At 38.5% G+C, this 26,152-nt stretch overlaps 1 protein-coding gene across 2 annotated transcripts in view; it reads right to left on the minus strand.

The window, feature by feature from the left end:
* Positions 1-24,951, minus strand: part of VEPH1 (ventricular zone expressed PH domain containing 1) — a 217,766-nt gene extending 192,815 nt beyond the window's left edge. For both annotated transcript variants that reach the window (XM_077750127.1, XM_077750126.1), the window contains exons 1-2: positions 24,788-24,951; positions 4,939-5,154 (exon numbers count right to left, since the gene is read on the minus strand). In XM_077750127.1, the coding sequence (XP_077606253.1) occupies positions 4,939-5,154; positions 24,788-24,925 (354 nt within the window). In that variant the 5' untranslated portion in view covers positions 24,926-24,951. The remainder of the gene's footprint in view (positions 1-4,938; positions 5,155-24,787) is intronic.
* Between the last annotated feature and the right edge of the window lie 1,201 nt (positions 24,952-26,152).

Below are 26,152 nucleotides of genomic sequence, written 5' to 3' on the forward strand. Positions count from 1 at the left end.
TTCATTCATTCATTCATTCATTCAATAAATACTATTTTGAGCACTTACTATGTGCTTACTATTCACAATTCTAGATGCTGGGACTATATCAATAAAACACAGCTTCTACTTTGGGGATGGGGAGACAAGCAATTAACAATGACTAAAATAAATAATTAAATGAATAGCCTGTTAGAAAGTGTTGAGTGCCATTTTACAGTTTTCTGCAGATAATGCTAATGCCAACCAGAATTAATACTCAAGCAGCATTTCCTGTTGCAAACATTTTATGTCTATCGTCTAATGACTATCTAATCATCACAACAAACTCATGAGGCAGTTACAGCATTTTACAGGTGAGGAAAGTAAGGCACAGAAAGATAAAATTGCCCTAAATCACACTGCAAGTAAATGGTAGAGCTGGCATTGCCTACTAAATAAATATCTAGATCAAGACAACCAATTCTGCCTCTGAGAATCGCAAAGGAAAAGCTCTCAAAAATGTCCAAGTCACTTCACCTGCAATGCCAGTCAGGGACAGGCTTTGAATCTTCATACAGCATTGACTGAAGAGGAAATAAGAATACTGAAGCGTGGAATCAAGGTGAATGGACAGTTCGTCCATCTACAAAAAAAAAAAAAACCACAACAACAAAAAAAAACCAAAACCAAAAAACCAAAAACCAAAAAGGAATACTTTCTGATGTCCAGAAGTGAATTTCAGGACTTTTTCTATTCCTCCCTCTAGTCCCCCAGACAACCTTCCACAACTACCTCCTTCTTTATACAATCATCAATAGTGTGACCAGACGTGAAGAAAGAGATAAAAGGCTGAGCTTACTTGGCAACAGCCCCGTAAGCAGTTTGGTTGGGGAAGATATTGCTGTAACTGGTAAAACCAGACATTGGCTCTCATCCTCATAATGGTTGGCCTGTCAATTCAAGTTAGAACATCATTCTAGCACATCAGCTATGTTTTCATTTTCTTCATTTTCTTCCTGTCTCCAGGATTGAATTTATCCTAGAATGCAATGTGCCTCATAGGGGCTAGCTTCCCTTTCAGTATTTTTCTGGAGGCTAAGAAACAGGCTTTGGCCAACTGCACATAGCAACCTGCTCAGAGGAAGCTGTGGTTTGAAAGGGGTACTTCTGGACAGTGGCTAGACCACAAATGGAGATTGTTTTTATAAAAGATGGTTCTCATGAGCAACATGTGTTGTTATGCCCACTTTACAGATGGCAGAAAAGAGGCTTAGAGAGAGAGAATAATTTTCCAAACTCTCATTTATATAAGACCTAGAGTGTTTGACTCTAAGGCCCTCAAGCTCCAAAGCTCTTTCCTATTCTGCCCCTCAGCATCTCCTACAGGAGTCAGAATTTCAGACCAGGAGATGAGCAGAGAAATTAGTTGGTTCATCCTTTGTTTTATAAATGACAGGTTGTAAGACTTGTTTAAAGACATAGGGTAGGTTGGTAAAAGCACGTCACCAAAGGCAAAAGAAACCAGAACTCGCAAGTGCATGTCACACACATGGACTGATTTTGTAATGAGGAATGTATAGAAGATGAATACTGGAATTTAAAAAATTATTTTAAAGTAAATGTAGTAAGTTCATACATTTAGGGAACAAAAAGAGAAATAATTAAATATATAATTACTAATTAAAAGTGGAAGAGGAAAGAGTCACCTGAAGTAGGTTTGGAGTGTAGGTTAAAAAAGGAATTTGGGGTGGGGGGAAGGACAGAAGGTTTCTGTGTGTGCAAACATATTTAGCTTGACATGAGAGTGAAATGGCCAGGAAACAAAAACAAAAACAAAAAACAAGTAAAATGGCCAAAGATGGGAAGAACTGGTAGTTCCTTGCCTGATAGTATGATTCTGACACTGCTTATCGGGGGAGGGGGATGGGTGGAGAGAGAATCACTCTTTCTTTGTTCTTTTGTTGTTTTTTGGGGTTTTGTGCCAGCTCAGAATGCTAAGTGGTTGGCTTTAAAGTTGATCTACTGTTTTATTTTACTGAAAAAACAGAGCAGAATATGAGTCATCTGGATTGCTCCATGGTTCCCTCAAGAACCTAAATTACGTGTAGTACAAAAATCGTATTTTCGATATTTACCACAGGCCAAAAATTTCTCCTTAAAATTTGATCAAAGCAAAATGGCAAAGCTGCAACCACAGCCTTGCCCTTGATTCCTGGGACTGGCTTTCTGGCACTCCATCCACTGAAATCACTGAACTTTGCCAGAAAGCAAGTTTGTCTTCAGGGCTCCCTGCCTCCCATTTTAATCCCTTCTGCCTCCTTGGAGGGCACACAATGAACAGCCTGTGCCCACCCTCGCCCTACAGGCTGGAGTCACCCATCTCTGTGACACTTGTCCCTCACAACCAAGAGGCTGATCCGTTAGCTCCGTTCTCTGTCCCTTTCCAAAATATATCAGTGCTGGTGCTTAGGGCCCTGCTCTCAACAGTCTTACAAAGTCATTTCCTTGGAGTCGCTGATCAGCATTAAGTTTAGCGTTTTTATTTGCTCCCCACCTCCAACCCCTGTTTAAATAGGGGACATAATGCCTTGCCCAGAATGAAACATCCCTTTATGTTTAAATTTGGGGCATTTTGGAGGGCGACCTGCTTGTAATTCTTTGATCTTGATCTCATTTCACAGATCTGGACTTTTGTACAAGGTTGGAATGTTTTGTCTGCTTGAACTGTGCTCTTGCTCCACCATCTTTACCTGGCGAAATAGCTGCTTGTTGCTCATAACCCTATTCAAATGTGGTCTCCATCCAGAAAGTTAGTCCTGTGCTAACACGGGAGCCATGGCCCCTGTGAAGCTACAGAGCACCTGAAATGTGACTAGTCCAAAGTGACATGTGCTAAAACACACACCAGATTTATAAGACCTGGTATACAAATAAGTAAAATAGCTCATTAATTTTTATATTATGTGCTGAAATAATAATATATGGATATATTGGGTTAAGGAAAAGTATTATCAAATGAATTTCATCAGTTTCTTTTCTTTTTCATGTGGCTACTAGAAGGTTTGAAATTATATATATGGTCTATGTTTGTAGCTTACATTTCATTTCTATTGGACAGTACTGCTCAAGAGTCCAGACCGATGGTTTGAAAATCACAGTAGGAGCTGGAGAATATGGATGATTTGTGAATTTCTGTCTGAATGTCTGTGCGATGGCACTTTGGAGTAAAATAAACTATGTTTCTGATGAATGCCAATAACGTATTTAAGATAATCAGTGAAGAGCAGACGCATTAGGACTTTGCTGTTATATCCAATCAGCATTAATCTTTCATTAATTTTGCTGAAATTCCCACTTCCTCTCCTCCCATCCCTAATCCTGGGGATAAAGGAAAAACAGGGTAATTGTGTGTATAGTCTTTTGTTCAGCTGAACGGTATGTGAACTAGATAGACAAAATGGAATATGCTCCATTTAAGTATAGACAACTGTGAGGAGGAGGAAGAGGAGGAGGAGGAGGAGAGAGGGGGAGGAGAAGGAGAAAGGAAGCTAATGCTATCTGTCACACACAGTGCTAAACACTTCCACACAACCAGAATTTCCTGAACTATGCTCAGAAACCATAGTTCTAAGAGATATTCATCAATGTTGTGTTGAGGGTAGGGAGAGGAAAGGAAGTTCCATAGGCAAATCAGATTGAAGAACACTGTACTAAACAAAATTCACCAGCTTTCTTTTTTTTTTTTTTTAATATTTTTTGCTTATTTCTAGGAGAGAGAGAGAGACAGCGTGAGCAGGGGAGGGTCAGAGAGAGAGGGAGACACAGACTCTGAAACTGGCTCCAGGCTCTGAGCTGGCAGTCAGCACAAAGCCCGACGCGGGGCTCGAACCCACGAACCGCGAGATCATGACCCAAGCGAAAGTTGGACGCTTAACCGACTAAGCCACCCAGGCGCCCCATCACCAGCTTTCTTAATTGCAGGACTTTTCAGAGCCTTTAAAGTGCTATGAAACATTATGACAGACTGAAAGGGAAAAACTGAACTCAGTGTTTCCAAATGTATTTAATCACAGAATTCTCTTTTGAGAGATACCTATCAACATCACCAACATTTACTGTTTGGTAAAATTTGTCATTGACAATGTTAATGTCATCTGCATTTTACAGGGAGGAAACTTGTGGCTTAGGAAGTTAAATGACTTACCTACCTCTTCATTCTTTTTTTTTTTTTTTTTTATTTTTTTTTTTATTTTTGGGAGGGAGGGGGAGAGAGAGAGAGAGAGAGAGAGAGNGCAGGGATCGAACCCACGAACCGTGAGATCATGATCTGAGCCGAAGTCGGGTGCTTAACCCAATGAGCCACCCAGGCGCCCCCCTACCACTTCATTCTTACATGACTGGTTTGTGCTTAAGCCCAAATTCCAAATTCATGTTTTCACTAGAGGAAGTAATTTTTTTGAAGTAGGCTCCACAGCCAATGTGGGGCTTGAACTCATCCTGAGATCAAGAGTCGCGTGCTCTACCTACTGAGCCAGCCAGGTGCAGTTACAATAGGTGATTTAGTCACTTCTCTCCACATATTCCGAGCTCATTGCCCCTCAGTTCAGACTCCTCCCCTCTCTGTTCTCCTTGGATGAAAGAGATCTTTTTTTCCCCTGAATTTTCCAGTAGTGGTCATTTACATCTTGGCATATATTAATGGTAGGTTGTTATATGTACATGTCTCATCTATCTAAATAGATTGGAGCTTGCTGTGGTATTGCTTTGAGTTTCCCACAGCGTGTCTTGCAGACAGTAGAGGCTGTCTACAACCTTGTCGGGCTCTGCTATTGATGGGTTGTCCAAAATATTGACGGATGTTATCTTTTTACAGCATCTAAAGGCTACAGAAACATTAGCTCTTGGCTCAGAGACACCACGTGTTCACCTCAGTTGCAAAGCCAGTATCAAATGGTCTGATGTTGAATGCTGACATACCTGTAAAATGCAACTCGTGATATCAGAAGCAATTTTTGCATGCGGAGTGTCTTCATCTTTCCCAGAGGGTCTCAGGTTGTGTTCCAGGCAGGAGTCCCAGAGCCTCACAAGGGCCTTGGCATGCTTTTCAATGGACTCTGTCTCTCTGATGGCTGTTGTGATTCGTGTGATACAGATTTCAACCACTGCCTGGTCATTGTTATTGGTTTGGTAATCCTGGTTGAAAGAAAACCTTCATGTTAAATAACACTCTGGAAAGTGATCTTTCAAAGGACCGATAAAATACCAACTTATTCATTTAGCAAGTGGGTGTGCCATACTGTGTGCTGAGGGGTGAGGTTGTAAAGCGCCAATACAAAGGGGGCCTTCTTCCTTGGAGATGAGAATCTTGTGGACAAGGTGATATGCAAATGAGCTAACATAGAGCAGGTTCCTGCTATCACAGACACACAGCCAGGGAGCAGGGAGAGTTCAAAGCAGCTTCGTTATTCTTCAGGCTGTTTCAGTTTCTTTCTTTTTTTAAGTTTATTTATTTTGAGAGAAACAGAGGCAGCGTGAGTGGGGGACGGGCAGAGAGGGAGAGAGAATCCCAAGCAGGCTCCACACTCAGCACAGAGCCCAATGTGGGACTCAAACTCCCGAAACTGTGAGATCATGACCTGAGTCGAAACCAAGAGTCCAGTCGCTTAACCAACTGACACCAGGCTCTTTCAGCTTCTAAGCCCGTTACAGGGCAAGGCTGACTGTTTTACTCTGACATTTCAGTAATTTTTGTGAAATGGTTCAAATCGCCCTCTAATTTTCCCATGTAAACTTTCTTTCTCTTTCTCTACACAGCAGAACATATCAATTCAACACTCCGTCTTTGGTTCAAATAACTACCAAATCCATGTCAGCTTTCCCCAAGCAAATTTCCCATCATTCAGCTATTTAATTCTCCCTCAAATATCTAATCATCTTCATTGAGAGGTAATATGACCCTCCAAAACATCTAAATGTGAAAAATAGGCCCATCACTTTAATTTGGAAAATTGGTCGGCCACTGCCTGGTGGACTGACAAAAATGAAAACATAATTGAGCAATGAAGCAATTTGATCCTTACACCACTGTGGGCTGTTAGAGATGGGAAGTGATGGGGCTCTTCTGTCTACTGCAAGCTGCAGCTCGAACAATCTGATTTAGCTATTGTATTGAAAGCTGCAGTAAACATCTTATGTACGAAGCCCTCTCCATACTTAGATTATTGATGGCCTAGATTCTCCCGAAGTGGAAATTTCTTTTTTTTAATGTTTATTTTTAATTTATTTCTGAGAGAGAGAGAGAGAGCGAGCGCGAGAATGAGCAGGGGAGGGTCAGAGAGAGAGGGAGATACAGAATCTGAAGCAGGCTCCAGGCTCTGAGCTAGCTGTCAGCACAGAGCCCAACACGGGGCTTGAACCCATGAACCATGAGATCATGACCTGAGCCGAAGTCGGATGCTCAACTGACTGAGCCACCCAGGTGCCCCCCAAAGTGGAAATTTCTGACACAAAGGACAGGAGAATGTTTAGGGCTCATGATACACACTGTCAAATTATTATCCAGGAAGGGGTTACTGACATATATGCCATTCAGCTGGGCCAAAGCATGCTTTCCCCATCGCTCCTTTGCAAGAACAGTGTATTTTTCATCTTTGCTAATTTGATTAGTGAAAAACAGATACCTCACTGCTGTTTTACTTGGAATTTCCTTGACCAGAAGTAAGGCTGAGTATTTTCACATGTGTATTGGTCATTTGTATTTTTTCCTTTGGGAACTGGCCACTGTATCCTATGTCAATTTTTCCTTAGATGACTTCAATTTGGGGGTCTTCCTTTCAGATCTTTTTCTACCAAGGATATTAAGTCAACATCTGGCATCTTGGCTGTTGAGTATGTCTCCATGTTTCATTACTTTTAGTTTCTTTGTTCCCATCTATTGACATGATAAGTTTATAAGTGGCCAAAACTCTCAAACTTTTTGGATTTCATTGTTTTTCCTTTTCTAAATTGGAAATTTGAGGGTTTTTTTTTTTTTTTTGGAAAAAGTAATACATGGGCATAGTACAAAAAAACAAAAGGTATAAAGGAAGCTTTAGAGTGAAAAGTTAATCTCTCTCTCACGCCGTTTCAGCCCTGGGGAAAACAACGCTCACAGCGTCTCCCTGCTTGGCAAAGGCACATGCAGATAGCCACCTACACCTACTCCTTTCTTTCCTGTGATTCTTTTAATGGCTTCATTTTTTAACTTCAAACTTTTCTTATTTCCTTTATCTTTATCCAAATTCTCCTCTATTTTGTCTAGATTAAAAAATAAAAACTTGGGGCACCTTGGTGGCTCAGTTGTGTCCAAATTTGGATCAAGTCATGATCTTACTGTTCATGAGTTCAAGCCCCGCATCAGGCTCTGCACTGGTGGTGTGGAGCCTGCTTGGGATTCTCTCTCTCTCTCTCTCTCTCTCTCTCTCTCTCTCTCTCTGTCTCTCTCTGCCTCTTCCCCACTGTGTGCTCTCTCTCAGAATAAATAAATAAACTTAAAAAATAAAAATAAAATAAAACTTGAAACATTTAACATTTGAGGTTTTAGAAATTAATCTGCTAACCATTCAGTTAGCTTTTAAATCTATTTATAGATGATGTACATTTTACACGAAATAGCTAATCTCATGCTCCCATCACCATGTATTGAATAATTCTGTTCCTAGTAATTGTTTTGTATACAACAGTTTCTATTTCAGAGTTGTCATTTCTGTTTGCTTATCCCATGTTTTAATTTTTTTACAATACTAATTTTGCCATTTTGTTCATATAAACTCCACAAAATTTTAAAGATATGTCCTAGTGTATTTTACATCTAGTGTATTTTACATCTCTGTTGTGACTGTTAACAGCATTTATATTATTTCCTCCTTAGAATTTTTAATTAGTTATTGCTGAATAAGTCAACCTACAACTTTTTTGTATTTATTTTGTACCTAGCTGTTTAGCTCAATTCTTAATTATGATAATTCTTTTATTTTTTATTATTATTTTTTACAAATAGTTTATTGTCAAATTGGTTTCCATATANAAGTTGAAAGTGCTGCTATGAACAGTGGGGTACATGTGCTCCTATGCATCAGCATTTCTGTATCCCTTGGGTAAATAATTCTTTTAGATCAATCCCTTGGGTTTTCCAAAAACATCTCTGTATTGGATCTATACCTTTTATGTATTCCATGGCTTACTGGGTTGACTAGAATTTCCTAAGCTATTTTACATAAAAGTAATAAACGCAAGAATGCTGGTTTAGTTTGTGGTGTTAGTTTCTGATTTTTGATTTAAAATTTTATGGTCCAAAGCAAGAACATACTGTAAACATTTTTAAAAACAGAGAGGATGCATCACTTTCTTCCTATTTTCAAAGTTTATGCATTTGCTTTAATTTTTTAACTGTCTTATTAGCTTCTACAGAAATAACCAAGCACTTTTTCTTAGTCAACTTATGTATGTGTTATGTTAACATATAGTATGAAACATCCATATATTAATCCATCCCCACATTCCTAGAATGAACACCACTTGGTTGGTGGCCTGTTTTAGTATATTTTCTACAGTCCTCCTTTGTTGGTGACTGTATTCTTTATTTTAGTGCAGCAGAATAATTACTTATGCCAGAGCAGAATCCCGCTACGCAGTAAACACGTTCTTATGAAGCCAAGTCACAGAGAAAACACAGGATATGAATGAGTAAAAAATGATTCTAACTTTTTCAAAAAAATCTCTGCAGCAGCAAGGAAAGCCAAAACCATTCTTGGGGTGAAAAATAATAGAGAATACTCTTGGGCTAAATCATTATCTTTGGCCACAATTGCCCTTGTAAGTGGCAGTTACTTGTAATGGCATTATTTTCAAATATCAAGCAGCATCATATGTAATCAAGAGTATCTTATGTAATAAGGAGAATATATACATAAGGGTAGATAGAACAGAGAACCAATGCCATAGATAGAAGGAAGTCTCTATTCCAAATGACATCAGCCTAGCCTTTGTTGTAGCCACCCCAATGTGATCCAACAGGTGAACAAATGGAATAATCTTGGTGCAAAGAATAAAAGCTATGCATTATCCAACAACATAAACTCCCATTCACCAATGTGATCTTGTTATTATTGCCATTACCTAAATATGGAATTTGTTAGTAACGAAGATTAATGCTAGCCCCTAGAATGGCGCTATCCCTCAAGGATACCCAATCAATCATTTGGTGCAAGTTACTTACATAAGACATTTTCCATCTTGGAAAGGACATCAATTATACTGAGTGGACTTTATGTGTAATCCAGCTTTGAGTTTGACTTTCCCGCTCATAGGGCCTAAGCCTGAACCTCTATATAAAGGATCACAGAGTATTTGGTGTGTTGAAACAAGATCCTACTTAACTTTGCATCAGGCTAGAGACCCACTTTATAGCAAAGGAGATAGAGCAGTGGGCACCTGATCATGGATTCATTAGTCCTATCACATATGATAACCTCTCTTTCCCCTGCCCTGAGACTGTTGGACTAATAGATCAATGGGACAGGTCTTCAAAGGAGCAACTTAGTCTAATATCTTATGAGATTGAGGAGCTATTATCTAAAAGGCAATATACATGCTAAAACAGTGACTGTTAGATGGTGTTAAATTCCCTATGGGTAGAATACATGAGCCTGAGAACTCAGTCACTTCAATCTCCTGATCAAGAGATCAGCAAAAAAAGAAAAGAGTCACCATCCTGGTAAGGGTAATTGGCCATATCATTAGAAGGAGGTGGGGCTGCTAATACGTAATGGGGGGCATCTTTAGGCACTCCCCTGCCCAATTTTGGTGGTAAATGGACATGGGGGCCATCACAATCTGAGAGAGGGATGGAGACCAGGGGCTCAGATCCCTCAGAAAAAGCCGATGAGTCACCCAACAAGGAAGTGACTTTAATCAGCAGAGGTGCTAGTTGAAGGCATAGGGAATAGAATAGGTGATAGAGGAGGAGAACGGCATTAGCTTTCTTGTTGCTGCTATAACTTCTGAACACATACTTGGTGGCTCAAGAATTTGTGTCAATAAATATATTTGCCTATAGTTCCAGAGGCCAAAAGCTGAAAATTAGTCTCACTGGGCAAAAGTCAATGTGTCAGCAAAGCTGGTTCCTCTGGAGGCTCTGAGAAGAGAATCCATTTCTGCATCATTTCTAGATTCTAGAGGTTCTCTATATTCCTTGACTCATGACCTCCATGACTCTAGGTCTTCAACGTGTACCACTTCAACCTCTGCTTCCATCGGCCTGCCTCCTTTGTCAAAGAAGGCCTTTGACCTTCTCACTCCCTTATAATTATATTGGATGCACCCAGATAATATGGGATAATCTTCCCATGTCAAGATCCTTAACTATATTATATCTGAAAAATCCTTTTTTTCTACGTAAGATAAAATTCACAGGGGAACATCTTTTGGGGGCCATTATTCAGCCTACCACAGAGATGATCAGTACCAATTGCAGCTTTGATAGCAAGTAGGGTGGTAGGTAGATTATCTCACTAACCTTCTTGTAAATATTGTCAGGAAAAGTACCTCAGAGAAGCTGTTTCCCTATGGAGTGAAATTATTATACAAAACAAGTGGATCTGAATGGTGAGAAGGGTAGACTGGGTTGACAAAGCACTCATTTTCCCAGCTTCCAGTTCAGAGCTAAATCTTCCTGCAGAAACTTCTTTTTCAGAGGGAACGGCCCCACCCAGGGTTTGTTTTTTTCTTCCTCCCTTGGAACAGCATTTTGGAATCTGTTTTCTGGGAACCCAATTACAACAGGGTTTATATAGATGGCACAGGAAACATAGCAAACCATGGCTAAACAACAGTTTAACAATAAATAGCAAAGATATTTTCATTTGGATGAAATGAGCCAATAAAAGCAGAAGTTGCAACTCAATAAAAGTACATGACAAACATATGTGTTTCGGTTCATGAACACCAAGATTCCATTTTCCTCCTTTAAAGAGTACTGAATTGTTAGGGAATTCTGAAAGGAGCGCTTTGGAATGAAGCTGGAGTATACAGGAGAGACTACTGTGTCAACAAGATTGTTTAACAAAAGGCATATATTCTAATTCTAAGGTTTCCAACTAGAAAAGTTAAGCAGCTGTCTATAAGGGTAAGTCACTGCTCACTGGTCATAATTTCATTGAATATATTAATATATTAGGCATAGGTGTATCGGTTATGAACTTTGATATTACTATGACTCTCTTGTACCTAAAGATTTCCTTTGACATAACACTTTATGAAAAAGAAGGCATTTTTCAACTTGAATTTGTTTTTACAAATTCCTACATATGACATGAAGCAAAACATTCTCCAAAAAGGAGATTTCCTCCCAAAAAAGGTGAAAATGTGAAAATCTATTAACTGCTCCCTTCAACAAAATTCAAAAAAACAAAAGAAATTTTAAAACTTTTTTTTAAAAGATCTTATTGAATGGTTTAAAGTTTTTTGGTGTGAAATCATCTTTGCAATTGGGGTTTTCTTGACTCTCATTCCAGGAAACACCTTGTTCTTATGAAATATATGTGTCTACATATGTGTTTATGTTTGAGTTCAACATTGGGTAAGTACTTGTGCATATTAAAATGAATAACTTCTAAGAATCAGATCTATTTAATATCAAACCCATCAAATTGGGCTTAGAGGTTGAGTCTCACAGCAACCTGGTCATTGTCAATTTTAAAGTAATTTACCCTAAAGTGGTGGGAAGGTCAAATTATAAGGGAAGGACAATGAAAAATCCACACATTGTCCTGCTCCAAGCCTAGTTACCAGGATGGGTCATTCTCACTCAGCCACAGACACCACAACTCCATGTCAACACTCATGAGCCATTTGGTCACACCTCTTTATGCTATGAACAGTCTTCAGGGGATGGCCCACTGGCAAAAGGGAATGTAGAATATCTGAAATAAAGTACTCAGTGGTGGAAATGGCATAGGAGTAGAAGTTGGAAGAGAAGAAGGAAGGTTATCTTGAGGATTACTTCTCCCTCCCTTCCTTCAGAGATGGCATAGCATAGCAGTTAAAAGCATGGACTCTTGAGTCAGACTGCCTGTGTTCAGAGCTATATTCTACTCTTACCAGCTCTGCAATCTTGAGCAATCACTTGTCTCTCTGTCCCTCAGTTGCCTAATCCTTAAAACTGGGATATTATTAGTATCTATCTCCTACTACTAGTGTGGGGATTAAGTCAGTTAATGCAGGGAAAGGATTTACAACACTGTCTGGCACATAGTAAGTACAGAGAAATGTTATAATACACAGTGAGTTACAAATGTTTCCTTGTGTGTTATGATTTTTTATATATTCATTTCACAACTATTTAAAATGTACAGCACCAAAAGGCCACATAGTACTCTTCTCTTATGGTTACATTCTACATGGCATCCATAGTAATAATCATTCTTTTTTTTTAATCTTTATTACTGAGAGAGAGAGAGAGGGAGAGACAGAGTGGGAGCAGGGAAGGGGGAGAGAAAGAGGGAGACACAGAATCTGAAGCAGGCTCCAGGCTCTGAGCTCTCAGCACGGAATCCGACGCAGGGCTCAAATTCACGAATCATGAGATCATGACCTGAGCCAAAGTCAGACACTTAACTGACCACGCCACCCAGGCACCCCAATAATTATTCTTTCTACTTTTAAGAGCACACATATATACATACCTCATTTATCGTATCATTCTAAGAACCTCCAAGGTGGAAACACTAATAACATCAACAGCACCAACAATGACCCCGGAGCTCATAGTATCACCGGAGTTCCCAGCAGAAGTAAACATAAAACTACTTTGAGGGATGAACCACTCAACTAAAGCCATCCAGTACACACACAAGTAAAATTCTACTTAAACTGAATTTAAAAATCCAAACGTATAAAACATTCAAGAAACTAAGCCAACAGGAGTACATATCCACATATAAAACTTGGGGCATATTGGATAGTCAAAAACCAGATAATGCAATTATTGATCTCAAATAATGCAATTAGTTGTTCAAAATGACTCATGTATCAAGGAAAACTCTTGTTATGAACAAAGACTGCATCTCTTTATAAAGGAACAGAAAGATGTTAAAAAGAAACAAATGAAACTTCTAGAAATGAAAAACTTAACGAATGACATAGTAGATAAGATACAGCTGGAAAAAAAATGGATTGGAATATAGAGCTGAGGAAATGAAAACATAATGTATCATGCAGAGATGGAAACTACAAAAGATCAAAAGGCATGGAGGATAAAACAGAATATGAAGAATGTGAGGGCAGTGATTTTTGTTTGCTTCATTTATTATTATACCCCCAATGCCTAGAAAATAGTAGGTACTCAAAAAATACTTGTGAAATGAATAAGTGAATGAATACATAGCATTTCCAGAAGGAAAAATTAGATGGAAAAGACACTTGATGAAATACTTTTTAAATTTCCAAAATTGACAGAAAGTATAAACTTCAAACTCACAAAACACAATGAGGATTGAGCAGGGATATACAAGTAAAATCCCATCTGGACACATAATAGTGTGAAACCACAGAACACCAAAGAAACCGCATGGAAAAAGTATATTAGTATAAAGAATGACAAACCAACAGTGGATTTTATAAAAGCAAAACTAGAAATTACTGACAAATTAAAAACTATCCAGCTAGAAATCCACACCCAGGTATTCACCATTCAAAGTTAAGGGCAAAACAAGAGCTTTTTCAGAAAAGACAAACATTGAGAGAGTTTATCACTAATAGATCCTGGCTGAAGGGACTTTTAGTATGATACTTCTCAAAGTGGAAACTTGGATTCAGAAGAAAAAAGGGAGGAAGACAATGGGGAAAAAAGAATGATAAGAAAAAATGGGGAAATCGTATGTTCTTGAACCAAACATTGACTGATCTAGTTTTTGAAATCAGTAATTTTAAAGAGTAAGTTTCAAGGGTATTAAACAAGAAGAAATAAAAAAGTATTGCTTAAGACTAATATACAAGAGGGGCATGAAAGTATTCCAAGGTCCTTATGGTAATAGAAGAGAGCTATTGAATAACTTTAGACATCATTGTAATCCATCAAATGTAAGATGGTATCAATGATAAGATCTTCCATTATGAAGGAAGAGAAAAGACTGCCAATTAAACTGTGAATTATTATCATGTTTTAAAGAGAATTCTAGGCAAGACATAAATTGATGGTACTAGCCTCTTATTTCTTTGAAGTTTTGTTCATATCTTCCAAGAGAATTGCCTGTTTCTCCTGCTTTTAGGTGCATTACTTGTGGCGAATAGACAATATTTTACCAATATTTCAGTAACAAAAGAGTATATTCTTTTTTAGTTTCCATAAAGCTCTCAGTTACTATTTTTTCAAGAAAATGTGGAATTCCTATCACTCCTGCAATGATGAATATTTTGTTCACTTATATAAAATGTGTACCCTAGTGCTCTCTTCCACACTTTCCCAAATACCCAATAAGCATTTGTTTCAGTACCACATTATAGTCTAGAAAGTTTAGAAACATTTTAAATGGACATTTAACACAACATTGATTGATTGATATTAACAATAATATACCTAATTCAGTTGGAATGTTAACACTGTGGAAGCTGTGAAAAATTTATGCACAAATAGGCAATGGCAACTTTATTATGCCTAATACCTGGCCAACGGTGATTGTAAGACTGTAATCAATTATAAAATATATTCGTGTTTCAGAGTTATAAATGTGTGAAAAGTGTCTTAGAATTGATAAAATATGGCAAATACTTTTGCTAACATTTTAAAGGTACCTACTAAAAGAACAGACATAGAATATATAACTTTCAAACCAACAGAGTGAATAGAGGTGGAAATTGAAAGGATAAAAATTCATTCAATTAAAAAATAGGTAGGGTGACTGTGTGGCTCAATCGGTTAAGCGCCCAACTCTTGGTTTTGGCTCAGATCATGGTCTTGGTCTTGCATTTTGTGAGTTCAAGCCCTGCATTGGGCTCTGTACTAATAGTGCAGAGCCTTCTTGGGATTCTCTTTCTCTCACTCTCTCTCCTGTCCCTTCCCCATTTGCTCTCTCTGTCTCTCTTGAAATGAAAAAATAAAGAAAAATTTTTAAGTGCAGAAAAGAAGATAAAGAGAAATTTAGAAAATCATGAAATATAACTAAAAAAATGTAGAAAGATATCCAAATATGTAATTTATCATGATAAATACAAATTGACTAAATTTATCAATAAAAGACAGATTTTTAATTTGGATTATTTAAAACATCTACATGATGTTTACAAATTATATTTAAGTCATAAGGACATGAGAAGGTAAAAAGTGAAAAGACAGGAAAAGGGAAAATAGGCAACTACTCCAAAGAAAATGGGAAAAACTTATCAGAATAAAGTTGTACAATGGGTAATAAGAAGAGGAAAAGTTCTCCAAGGAGTAAACAATAATTCTAAACTTGTACACACATAATTTAAAAAAATGTGGTGTGTGTGTATATATATATGCAGCAGAGTATTATTCAGCCATAAAAAGAATGAGATCTTGCCATTTGCAACATGAATGGAGCTGGAGAGTATAATGCTTGGTGAAATAAGCCAGACAGAGAAAGACAAATACCATATGATTTCACTTATGTGTAGAATCCAAAAAAACTAAACAAATAAATAATAAACAAAGAAACAAAAAACAGACTCTTAAAATACTGAGAATTAACTGGTGGTTGCCAGAGAGGAGCTGGGTGGGAGGATAAATAAAATAAAGGGGATTAAGAGGTACAAACTTCTAGTTATAAAATTAGTGTCAAGGAGATGAAAAATAATTAATAATACTGTAATAACTTTGTGTATGGTATCAGATGGTGACTCTACTTATTATGGGGAACACTGAGTAATGTGTAGAACTGTTGAATCTGTGTTGTACATTGAACCTAATATAACATCGTATGTTAATTACAGTTCAATTTTAGAAAAGCTCTCAAGTTGATAAAGCAATCTTGACAAAATTACAAGGACAAATTGACAAGTCCAAAATTATAGTGGGAAATTTTAAAAGACCTCTCTTAGTAATTGACTATCCAAGCAAACACAAATTTATTGAGGATATAGAAAACTTGAACAATACAATCAAAATCAACTTACTTAATATCTTATACTCACTAACTCGAGAATACACATTCCTCTGGAGCACAAACGAAACATCTAAAGAGGCAGCATAGTGTGGTGGCTAAGAATAGTCTCTGAATCCAAACTCTCTGAGCTTGATCTTTGTCTCTATTATTCACTAGCTATATAATCTTGAACAAGTTCAATTATTAACCTCTCTATACTCCAGTCTCCTTATCTATAAAATGGAGATAATATTAGTATACTTATCTCAAAAGCTTACTGAGGGGCACCTGGGTGACTCAGTCAGTGAAGCAGCCCATTTCAGCTCAGGTCATGATCTCACAGTTTGTGGGTTCGAGCTCTGCGTCGGGCTCAGTGCTGACAGCCAGCTCAGAGCCTGGAGACTGTTTCAGATTCTGTGTCTCTCTCTCTCTCTGACCCACCTGTTCACACTGCCTCTCTCTCTCTCTCTCTCTCTCTCTCTCAGAAATAAATAAAACATTGAAAAAATTTTTTAAAAAGCTTACTGAAAGAACTAAATATATTAACATGTGATAAGCTCTTACAACAATTCCTACAACATAGTAAGTGCTACATAAGTATTAGCTGTTATTCGTTACACAGATTAGGCATAAACTGTGCTACAAAGCAAGTCTCAACCACTCATAAGCAACTGGTACCATGCCATTCATTTTGTCCAACTACAATGCAGCTAGATTTTTAACTTAACAACAAAAAGATTCCAAAAATTCTTGGGAAATTAAAGCACAAACTTCTAAGTCACTTATGAGTCAAAAAGGAAGTCACAATCAAAATAAGAAAGTATTTAAGAATTAATAATGAAAATATTGTATCTCAAAAACTTATGGGATGACACTAAGTGCTACTTAGCAAGAAATTTAGGGTCTTAAATACTTATATTAGAAAGTAAGGAAGTAAAAAACCCCCAATAAGCTAATTGTACAACTGAAGGGATTAGAAAAATGGTACGAGAATACAACCAGAAAAAGAACAAAAAGGAGAACAGTGAACATTAAAAAAGGAATTAATGATTGGAGCACCTGGGTGGCTCAGTCCATTAAGTGTCCGACTTTGGTTCAGGTCATGATCTCATGGTTCATGGGTTCCAGCCCCACGTCTGCTGACAGCTCAGAGCCTGGAGCCTGCTTCAGATTCTGTGTCTCTCTCCTTCTCTGCCCCTCCCCTGCTCATGCTCTCTCTCTCTCTCAAAAATAAACAAACATTTTAAAAATGAGAATACAAGGGAACCTCCTTAATCTGATTATGGGTACTAATCAAAAGTCTGGAGGGGCGCCTGGGTGGCTCAGTCGGTTAAGTGTCCGACTTCGGCTCAGGTCACGATCTCACGGTTCGTGGGTTCGAGCCCCACATCAGGTTCTGTGCTGACTGCTCAGAGCCTGGAGCCTGCTTCAGATTCTGTGTCTCTCTCCTTCTCTGCCCCTCCCCCATTCATGCTCTATCTCTCTCTGTCTCAAAAATAAATAAAGTATAAAAAAAATTTTTTTAAAGCCTGGAACAAACATTATAATTATGTTGTAAAGTCAGAAACTTTCTTTAAAAAATGAAAAAAAGGGTATCTGCTAACCTCATTCTATTCAACATTGCTTTTGAGAACTAGACAGGACAATGAGACAGAGAACTCAAATAGAAAGGATAAAAGTTGAAAAGGAAGAAACAACACTATTATTTTAAAATAATGATTGTATGCATTAAACAATTCCAAAGAATGTGCTTCTCTCATCTTAAAAAATTTCTTTCTTGACTCCCTAACTCTTTCTAATTACCACTCCATTTCTCTCTTCTTCTTCAAATGAAAATGCCCAGAGACATCACTGCTCATTTTCTTCAAATCTTCTCCCATTCTGTCTTAAACTAACTTCAGTTCAGCTCTCACCCCTACCTATCTAATGGAGCTGCTTTTGTCATGGTCACTGTGACCTTCAAAACAGTCCTTCTCAGTCTTCATCTCACCTGACCTACTTAGAGCATCAACCTAGCTCTGTTCTTGATCGTTTCTCCACTTGGCTTTCAGGACATCATGCTCTTTCTTCTTCCATCACTGGCCCTTTCTCTCAGCCAGGTTCACTGGTCCTCCATCATCTTCTTGACCTCCGAGGCTGGGGTCAGTCTTTGGGCTTATTTTCTGTAAATCCTCACTCTTTCAGTGATTTCATTCAGTCTCAAAGCTAAGGAGTTCCAAAATGATCATGTCCAGCCCAGACTTGTCTCCTCAACTCCAGACTCATACATGCAACTATCTCCATGACATCTTTGCAGGGACAGCTGACCGCTCAGCCTCCATGATTAGAGCAGAACTTCGGATTCCTTCCTACCCCTCACCTTCATCATTGTAACTTTTCAGGCCAAGAATCATTAATCCCTCTGTCTCTCTGTCCCTCTATACCACACCTACATCAACAAATCCTGTTGGTTTGCGTTTAAAATATATCCAGAGACTGAATAATTCTCACCACCTCCATTACTGCCTGATGGCCAGTCTCTGCCTTTTTTTAATTAAAAAAATTTTAATGTTTATTTTTGAGAGAGAGAGAGTGCAATTGGGGGAGGGTCAGAGAGGAAGACACAGAATTCAAAGCAGCCTCCAAGCTCTGTCTGAGCTATATGCACAGAGCCTGATGTGGGGCTCAAACACACACACCATGAGATCATGACCTGAGACGAAGTTGGATGCATAACCGACTGAGCCACCCAGACGCCCCTCTGCTGTTTCTTATCTGGATTATTGCAATAGTCTTTTAATTGGCCTCCCTGATTCCACCTTTGCTTCATCACAGATTCTTCTCAAATCAGGAAAAGGAAAATCAGATCATGTTACTTCTCTGGTCAGAAGGCTCCAATAGCTGTCCAAGGCCCTGCATGATCTAGCCTCCATTTCCCTTCTGACCTGATGTTCTAGGACATTCCTGCCTTGCTTTCTCTGCTACAACCACACTGGCTTCCTTGCTATTCCTCAAAAACTTCAGGCTTCCCTCAACCTCAGGAACTTTGTATTCAATAGCTTTTCTGCCTCAAATGCGTTCTTCCAGGTTTCCACAAGTATTGCTTCTTCGTCGCCTTCAAGTTTTGCTTCAAGCCAGGTTCTCAATATGGCCACTTTGTCTGCCTGTTTAAAATTTCATACCTCAGAGCACCTGGGTGGCTCAGTTACTTAAACGTCGGACATCGGCTCAGGTCATGATCTCACCATTTGTGAGTTCGAGCCCCATGTCCAGCTCTGTGCTGACAGGCTCAGAGCCTGGAGCCTGCTTCAGATCTGTTTCCCTCCCTCTCTCTGCCTCTTCTCTGCTCAAACTCTATCTTTCTTTCTCAAATATAAATAAAAATGAAAGTAAAAAAAATTTCATACCTCTAATCCCCTGTCAATCCCCTGTCCTCAACCTCTGTTCTGTTTTTCTACATAGCACTTACTGATCCTTTTTTTAATGCACTGCATACTTTCCTTATTTATTTTGTTTATTTTTCTGCCTCACCCAATTAAAATGGATGCTGGCAGAGATTTCTTTGTCTATTTTGCTTACTCTTGTATCCCCAGCACCTGACTGTGTCTGGCATATAGTAAGTGCCTAATAAGTATTTGTTGAATAAATGGAAAATTTATAGACAAGATATTAAGATTAATAGGAGAGTTAAGTTTCCTGGATACATGATCATGACACAAGTGTATTTTCTGTTATAATCACCTGAAAAAAATAGTTGGAAACAATTTTCTTAAGATGCCATTTTTATAATCTCAGCAAAACAACTAGAATACTTATAAATTTTAAAAGACTTACAATACTCTTAAGATCTTTAAGAAAAAATCATAAAACTTTATGGCAAGATGCTTAAGAGGATCTAAGAAAATGGAAAATAATACCTACAGATAAGAAGACAGTAATATAAAAATGTTAATTTTCTTCAAATAAATCTATAGTCATAATGAAATTCCTATCATGATAGTGACAGAATCATTCATTAAAGTCATTAAAAGACAAAACAGATAAAAGCAATTGTAAACAAATTTGAGGATACTCATCCTACCAGATATTAGGACTATTACAGTGAAAGGTATAAGGCAAACTACATTAGGAATAGATGTGCAACAAGCATGAGTGACAGGCTTTGTACAAGAATAACCAAAAAGTCCTTCAGTTAGTAAGAAAAGGCTTCCTTAAAACATCAATAAAAAATACAAACAAACAAACAAACACTCTAAACCCTAAATAGGTACTTTACTGAAACCCAAATGACATATAGCGAATAAATACCAAAAAACTATCTGTTGCCCTTCCCAGTAATGAGGGGAACACAAATGTAATTAACAGTCAGATATGGTTCATTTAAACTGACAAAAACTGTAACAATCTGATAAAAGCAAGCTTTGGTGAAGATATAAAGCCACTGGGAATCTCAAGCATGGCTGGTGGGAGTGTGGGTTGGTATGGCCACAGTGGAGAGCAATTCGGTGGTATATCAGAAAACTCAAAGTCTATAAACCCCGAAACCAAGTTTCATCCCTAGTTGTCTTCACTAGAAATACTAGCATATTTGGCAAAAGCACTGATGATAAGAATGTTCACTATAACACTGTTGAAGTTAAAGGCTATCTTGCTTGCATAACTTCTCTTGTATTCTTTCACACACCCTAGAGGGCTGAATCAGATCTGTTCTCCAGTCTCCATGCTCGGCTGTGAGTTTGAGTTCCAACCCTAAAATCAACATGGTAGAGCATGTGAGGTCATGGCTAAGCTATATTGTAGGTCGGCCACAATCTCTTTGGGTGTGGAACTTTCCACTCACAGACACGGGAGGCAAATGATCATAATTTATCTGACTTCTTTCCTTTCATTTCTCCTAAGGCTGCATTAAAGAAATGACTTTTCTATTCTAGTATCCTATTTACCTATGATTTCTCTTCTATAATCCAAGCTTTTTTTTTTTTCTTCTGAGAAACTCCAAAAGGAGTACTCAAAAATTACATTTAATTGTTCAAAAATTGCATTTGAGGAGAATCACGTTAGAAAAATCCCAATACTTAAGAATTTCACAAAAGAGGAAATTATTTACATAAGAGTTTCACATAAGTGTCCATCAAAAGAAGGATGCAAAACCAAATTGGGGCATAATCATGTAGTGGAATACTCTATCCCTCCAAACCCAAATGAATTAGCACCACCTGCATCAACATAGATAAACCACAGAAACATTATATTGAGCCTTATACTACTTATATAAAGTTTTGAAAAATAGAATATCATGCTATAAATAATTTTTGAGCTATGCATATATAGCAAAGAAATAAAAACATTCATGGATAAATACTATGATCAGGATTTTAGTTACATTGGGAGAAAGGGAGAAGGTGTGAAGTACAGAGAAACATGCAGGGGGTTTATCTAATTCTTAAAGTTGGTCGATTTGTTTATGCCTAACATTTTTCATTGGCTTTAAAAAAAGTTAAAGAGAGCTGGAAGGATGGATTAGGCAAAGGGAACATGGTGGGTTGGGGGGGTGGGGTGCTGGGGAGTGGGAAAAGAAGATGAGTGGATAGCAATGAGCAGTCTGGGAGGTGAGCCAAGGTGGTACAGGATATGATTATTAGATGAAGGTAGTCCAGAAAGGACTTGAAATGAAAAGATAAAACTTAAAGGTACATTTGGGGACCTGGAGAGAATTTTGAGAAGATGTACTTTCAAAGCAAAGCATAAGGACAAAATATTTCCCAGCAGTATTTTGGACTAACCAGTGGGAATGAGAGCATAAACCATAGAATGGAACCTAGTAAGGTTCAATTATTTTGTGAGTGACATTAGCAAAGGACTGAAGACTTGCTTGCCAAATTATCAGATTTCGAAAAGATGGGAATAACTAATATATTGGGCAGAATCATAATTTTTTGAAGGTATGAATATCCTGGAATGAGGGCCTAAAGACAAGAATATTGTTGCAATGGTTTAAAATGCGACACGATACACTTACAATGGTTTTCAAGTTAGCTAATTACAAGTCTTGATTCAGCATCAGGACTCTGGTATATCACAACATGAATGGGGCCAACTATAGAAATGTGGTCAACCGTAGAAAAGAAATTTTAGACACAGAGTATCTGACTAGTATCAGCAATTGTTCTAAGCAGTTCGTTTAAGTGCTGGGCAATGATAAATTACAATAATAAATTAGGAAGGTGCCAAGGGAAAGAAACCAGGATGCTGAGAATGTAGGCAGTACTTGGGAGCTACAATGAGATGCCTCCAAGAATTTGGAAATGATATTTCCCTTTGAAAATTAACTAGGGGGAAAATAATCCACTTGCATGAGTGGGATTGACCAGCTATTGGACTAACCAATTTACTAGCTGTTCATGAGTGACTACAGGTGAGTTAAATATAGGGCAGTAGGGCTGGAATGTGATCCTAGTAGAGGAGGAAGAAATCTAATCAGTAGTAATTTTTGTTGTCTAGAGAAAGACTGACTAAATACACTTGGTATGGACAGCATGGAGCACACAAGAATTCTGACTGACATGAGTTATCATTTTCACTGCAAATCAATAAGTCAACACTCTAATTTATGCCTCTGAGTCTTGCATTTGGATAGCATTTATCATGTACTGACAAATTTGAGTTTCCAGACCAAAACCTGGAAATGTGAGGCAGTATGACCTTTCTCAGCCATAGGCTCCTTCTTTGTCATGGAAAAACCCAAGGACACCAGGACACTAAGGATGTTGAGCTGAGAAGAGAGAAGCTACAGGTGAGCCCTGACACCGATCTTCAGATATTTAAAGTTCTTGTAGGAACAGTTGGGGCAACGAACAGACCAAAGGGCAATTATGTATTTTTATGAAGAAGTAATCACTAAGAACTAGAATCACTATAGCTCATTTCAGGAATAATAAAACTTGAACTGGCTTTTAAAGAAATGTAAAGGGAGAAGGAATTCCACACTGAGACATGCTTACAACTAGGACTTAGTAGCAAACATAAAAATGGATCGATCTGGACAATCCCTCTAAAAATTAATTTTTATTCTGCCACCCATCTGCTCACGCCACAGTTACAGATAGAACAATGGAAGAAGTGACATGTGACACAAGTTAGTAGGTGAAGAACACAGGAAAATGACTGGCCCTGCAGACCTGCCTGGTGGGATGCTGATCTGAAGGGACAGACGATGCCCTGATGACAAGGGACCTGCCTACCTTAATGGTTAAAGGTGGGGACACATAACAGAACTAACCAGTCCTAAAATTCTGAAGTTGACATCTGTTAAATATAAGCAACTGTTGAAGGAAACAAAAGAAATCACTGACACTAGTGACCTCTAGTGGAAATAGGCTTCAGGGGAATATATATATATATATTTGTATTAGATTAGATGAAAATCAGTGGCACATGCAGCCAATTCATTTCTGCAGGAGTGTGAAGGAAAAGGCTGCTGGAAATAGCACACGAATCCTGCCGGGAAGGTGGAAATGTACCAGGAATACTTTGTGTTTTGAGTCAGACTACGTTGATTAATGTTCTGAAAAAAAATGTGGACACATAATTGCTGTCAAAGACATTAGCTGAGAAAAGAGTGTTGGGCAATGACTTCATTGGCCACAGGGGGGATTTAGTATGTTCCTGGCAGCCAATAAGTGAGCATGCTGACAGTCTTGAGGAGGAAGCCGCACTGGTTGCTGGTATACCTTTTAAACATCTCTTCATTAAAACGTGGAAGAAAGCTGTGATCTCTGAAATGTGTACACATTTGGCAATTCAGTATTTTACGGCTCAAGTCCTGTCTCTTTCCTCTCCACCTGGGGGGCTGTTTGCACCAAGTATTAGCAAATGCTGTCAAGCCGGAGACACAAGAGATGCTTGGTAGACTTGGCCTTTGAAATGGGACTAATCTCATGGAGCGTCCATGCACAACCAAGAAGGGCAACATCAAACCACACTGGGCACTCCACATCCACCCTCTTTGGGAAGCGCTTTCAGAATATATAATCTTGACATTGAGGCGGAGCAAAGGAATGGGAGAGTAGAGATTATAAATTTGTCTGATCACAGTGGGGGCTAGTGATGGGTGAGTTTAATTAAAAGGGGGAGGGTTTGTAGGAAAAGAAGTAAAAAAGAAAGATTTTTTTTTTTTAAAAATGGAGGTTATGTAGAAACACACAGAATCAGTGTTATCAAGCCCTGGGCAACTGTCACTTCTGGCAACAGAACGATCCTTGTCCTTGTCTCATATTACCTATGTGGCAGGAAGCGTCATCCTGCCTCTTTCATTATTCAGCCTCCTCCACACACCCTGCTTTGTTTACTGATGCTATTGTACAGCCTGGCAGGTCTGCTTTTCTGGGGATTTGCTCCCTCTCTTCTCCATGTCATTTCAAGGATAGAGAAGCTGCACTTAGATAAGATTTGTGATAATCTCACTCTGCAATTTCCAGGGTTCTGCTCTCCATGAATGGGCAAAAGGCAGCCTAGCTGCCCCCACGTCAAGACTGCCCTGGTGTTATTTTTAGACACCAGACTAAACCACAGAGCAGAGTTAAATGGAACCAGTATTAACTGGTCTTTCCTCTTTATCCTGCAAAGTTCCTTTCCCACAGGATATGTACAATCATTTGGCTCTAGAATAAGTCATTTCAGGTGTCTAGTTTAAAAACTAGTGTACTTACCGAAGATGAGCTAATTATTTTAATTTGCTCCAGAGCTTCTGTCAGACTGTCTTCAATCTCAGAGTCATCTAAGGAGAAGAGGTCCCCGGCTCGTGAAAGATCTTTTTGTCCTAAAACCAGTCTGAACAATTGATGCATGATAAGACGCTTGATAATCAATTGACTTTCTGCAGCCCTGCGGTCACGTGTTTCAGTTATCTCAGGTTAGTAAGAAAGAAACATGCAGCTCGAAGTATATACTTTGTTTTCCTTGAAAGGTCATGTTTCTTAAGAAGTTGAGGTCTTCTTTGAAACTCTCTGGAAAAGAAACAAATGATACAATATTGATGTTAGTAGAATGGCATGGGTTCAAAATGTGAACTTCATGCCCAGCAGAGAGGGGGAAGAAAGTTTGGACATGTGCATAGAGTAACGGATCCTGGCTTGGTAATCTTCAAATGAGTTCTTCCCTTATTATTTTCCCCCCCAAAAGATCCTGTCCAAAAAAAGTGTAGGTTTCTCTTGAATTTAACGTGAACGTTAAACAGCTGCTTAAATCTCACACTTATTTTTCTTCTTTCTATATCCTTCTACATCTCTCTATGCCACAAGGAAACAAGTGGACAAGCAACCTGGTACATCCACCCCTTGCCAATTTCCCCCAGACAGATTCCCATGGAAACCAAACAGAAAAAGGCAGTGAAAGGAAAAAGGGAACACAGAAAACATCTTTTAGAACTCCTGCCTGGCTTTCTCTTTTTTCTGGACATGGAAGCCAGTGCTTGCCTTCTTAGCCAGGTTTCTTTCCTACACTGACAAGAGAAACTTCCCCCCAACCCTAAGTCCAGAAGGTGATCAACACTTGCCTTATTCATATACAGTCTCTAAACAAGTAGCAACAGAATAAAGGATTCTGCCTAGATGAAGGAGGCTAGGTAGATCTCTGCTGAATGTGAGTGTGAATTTGAACTTGAACACTGAACTTGAAAGTGATAGCATTGCAATGCAGGGTAAAGAGGAAGGGCTTTGGGATCAGGCAATCTTCCCTCTATTCCCAGAGGTGAAATACTAAAGTCCCACTATACTTCTTACTCAACTAACAGTCCACAGAGAGAAGCGCAATGGCACAAATTAAATATCTGATTTTTCTCATCAGCTCCCTTCTGGGCCATTTGCACTGGTAGAGACCTTAGCAATCATTTATTTAATGACTTCCCAAAGGCTCCATAGTAACCGTAGTGGTGCTGTTCTCCTGACTTCAGGCCAGCAGGCTTCCCCCATGGTTTACAGTGAAGTGGAATCATCTCGTATAACTTAAAAAATGCAGACCCATGTTTGGAGAGTGAGAGCTGAGGGTAATTTATTTCATATAAGAAAATAAGCAGT

The sequence above is a fragment of the Crocuta crocuta genome, unplaced genomic scaffold (assembly GCF_008692635.1).
Source record: "Crocuta crocuta isolate KB4526 unplaced genomic scaffold, BGI_CrCroc_1.0 scaffold19, whole genome shotgun sequence".
Taxonomy (NCBI): Eukaryota; Metazoa; Chordata; class Mammalia; order Carnivora; family Hyaenidae; genus Crocuta; species Crocuta crocuta.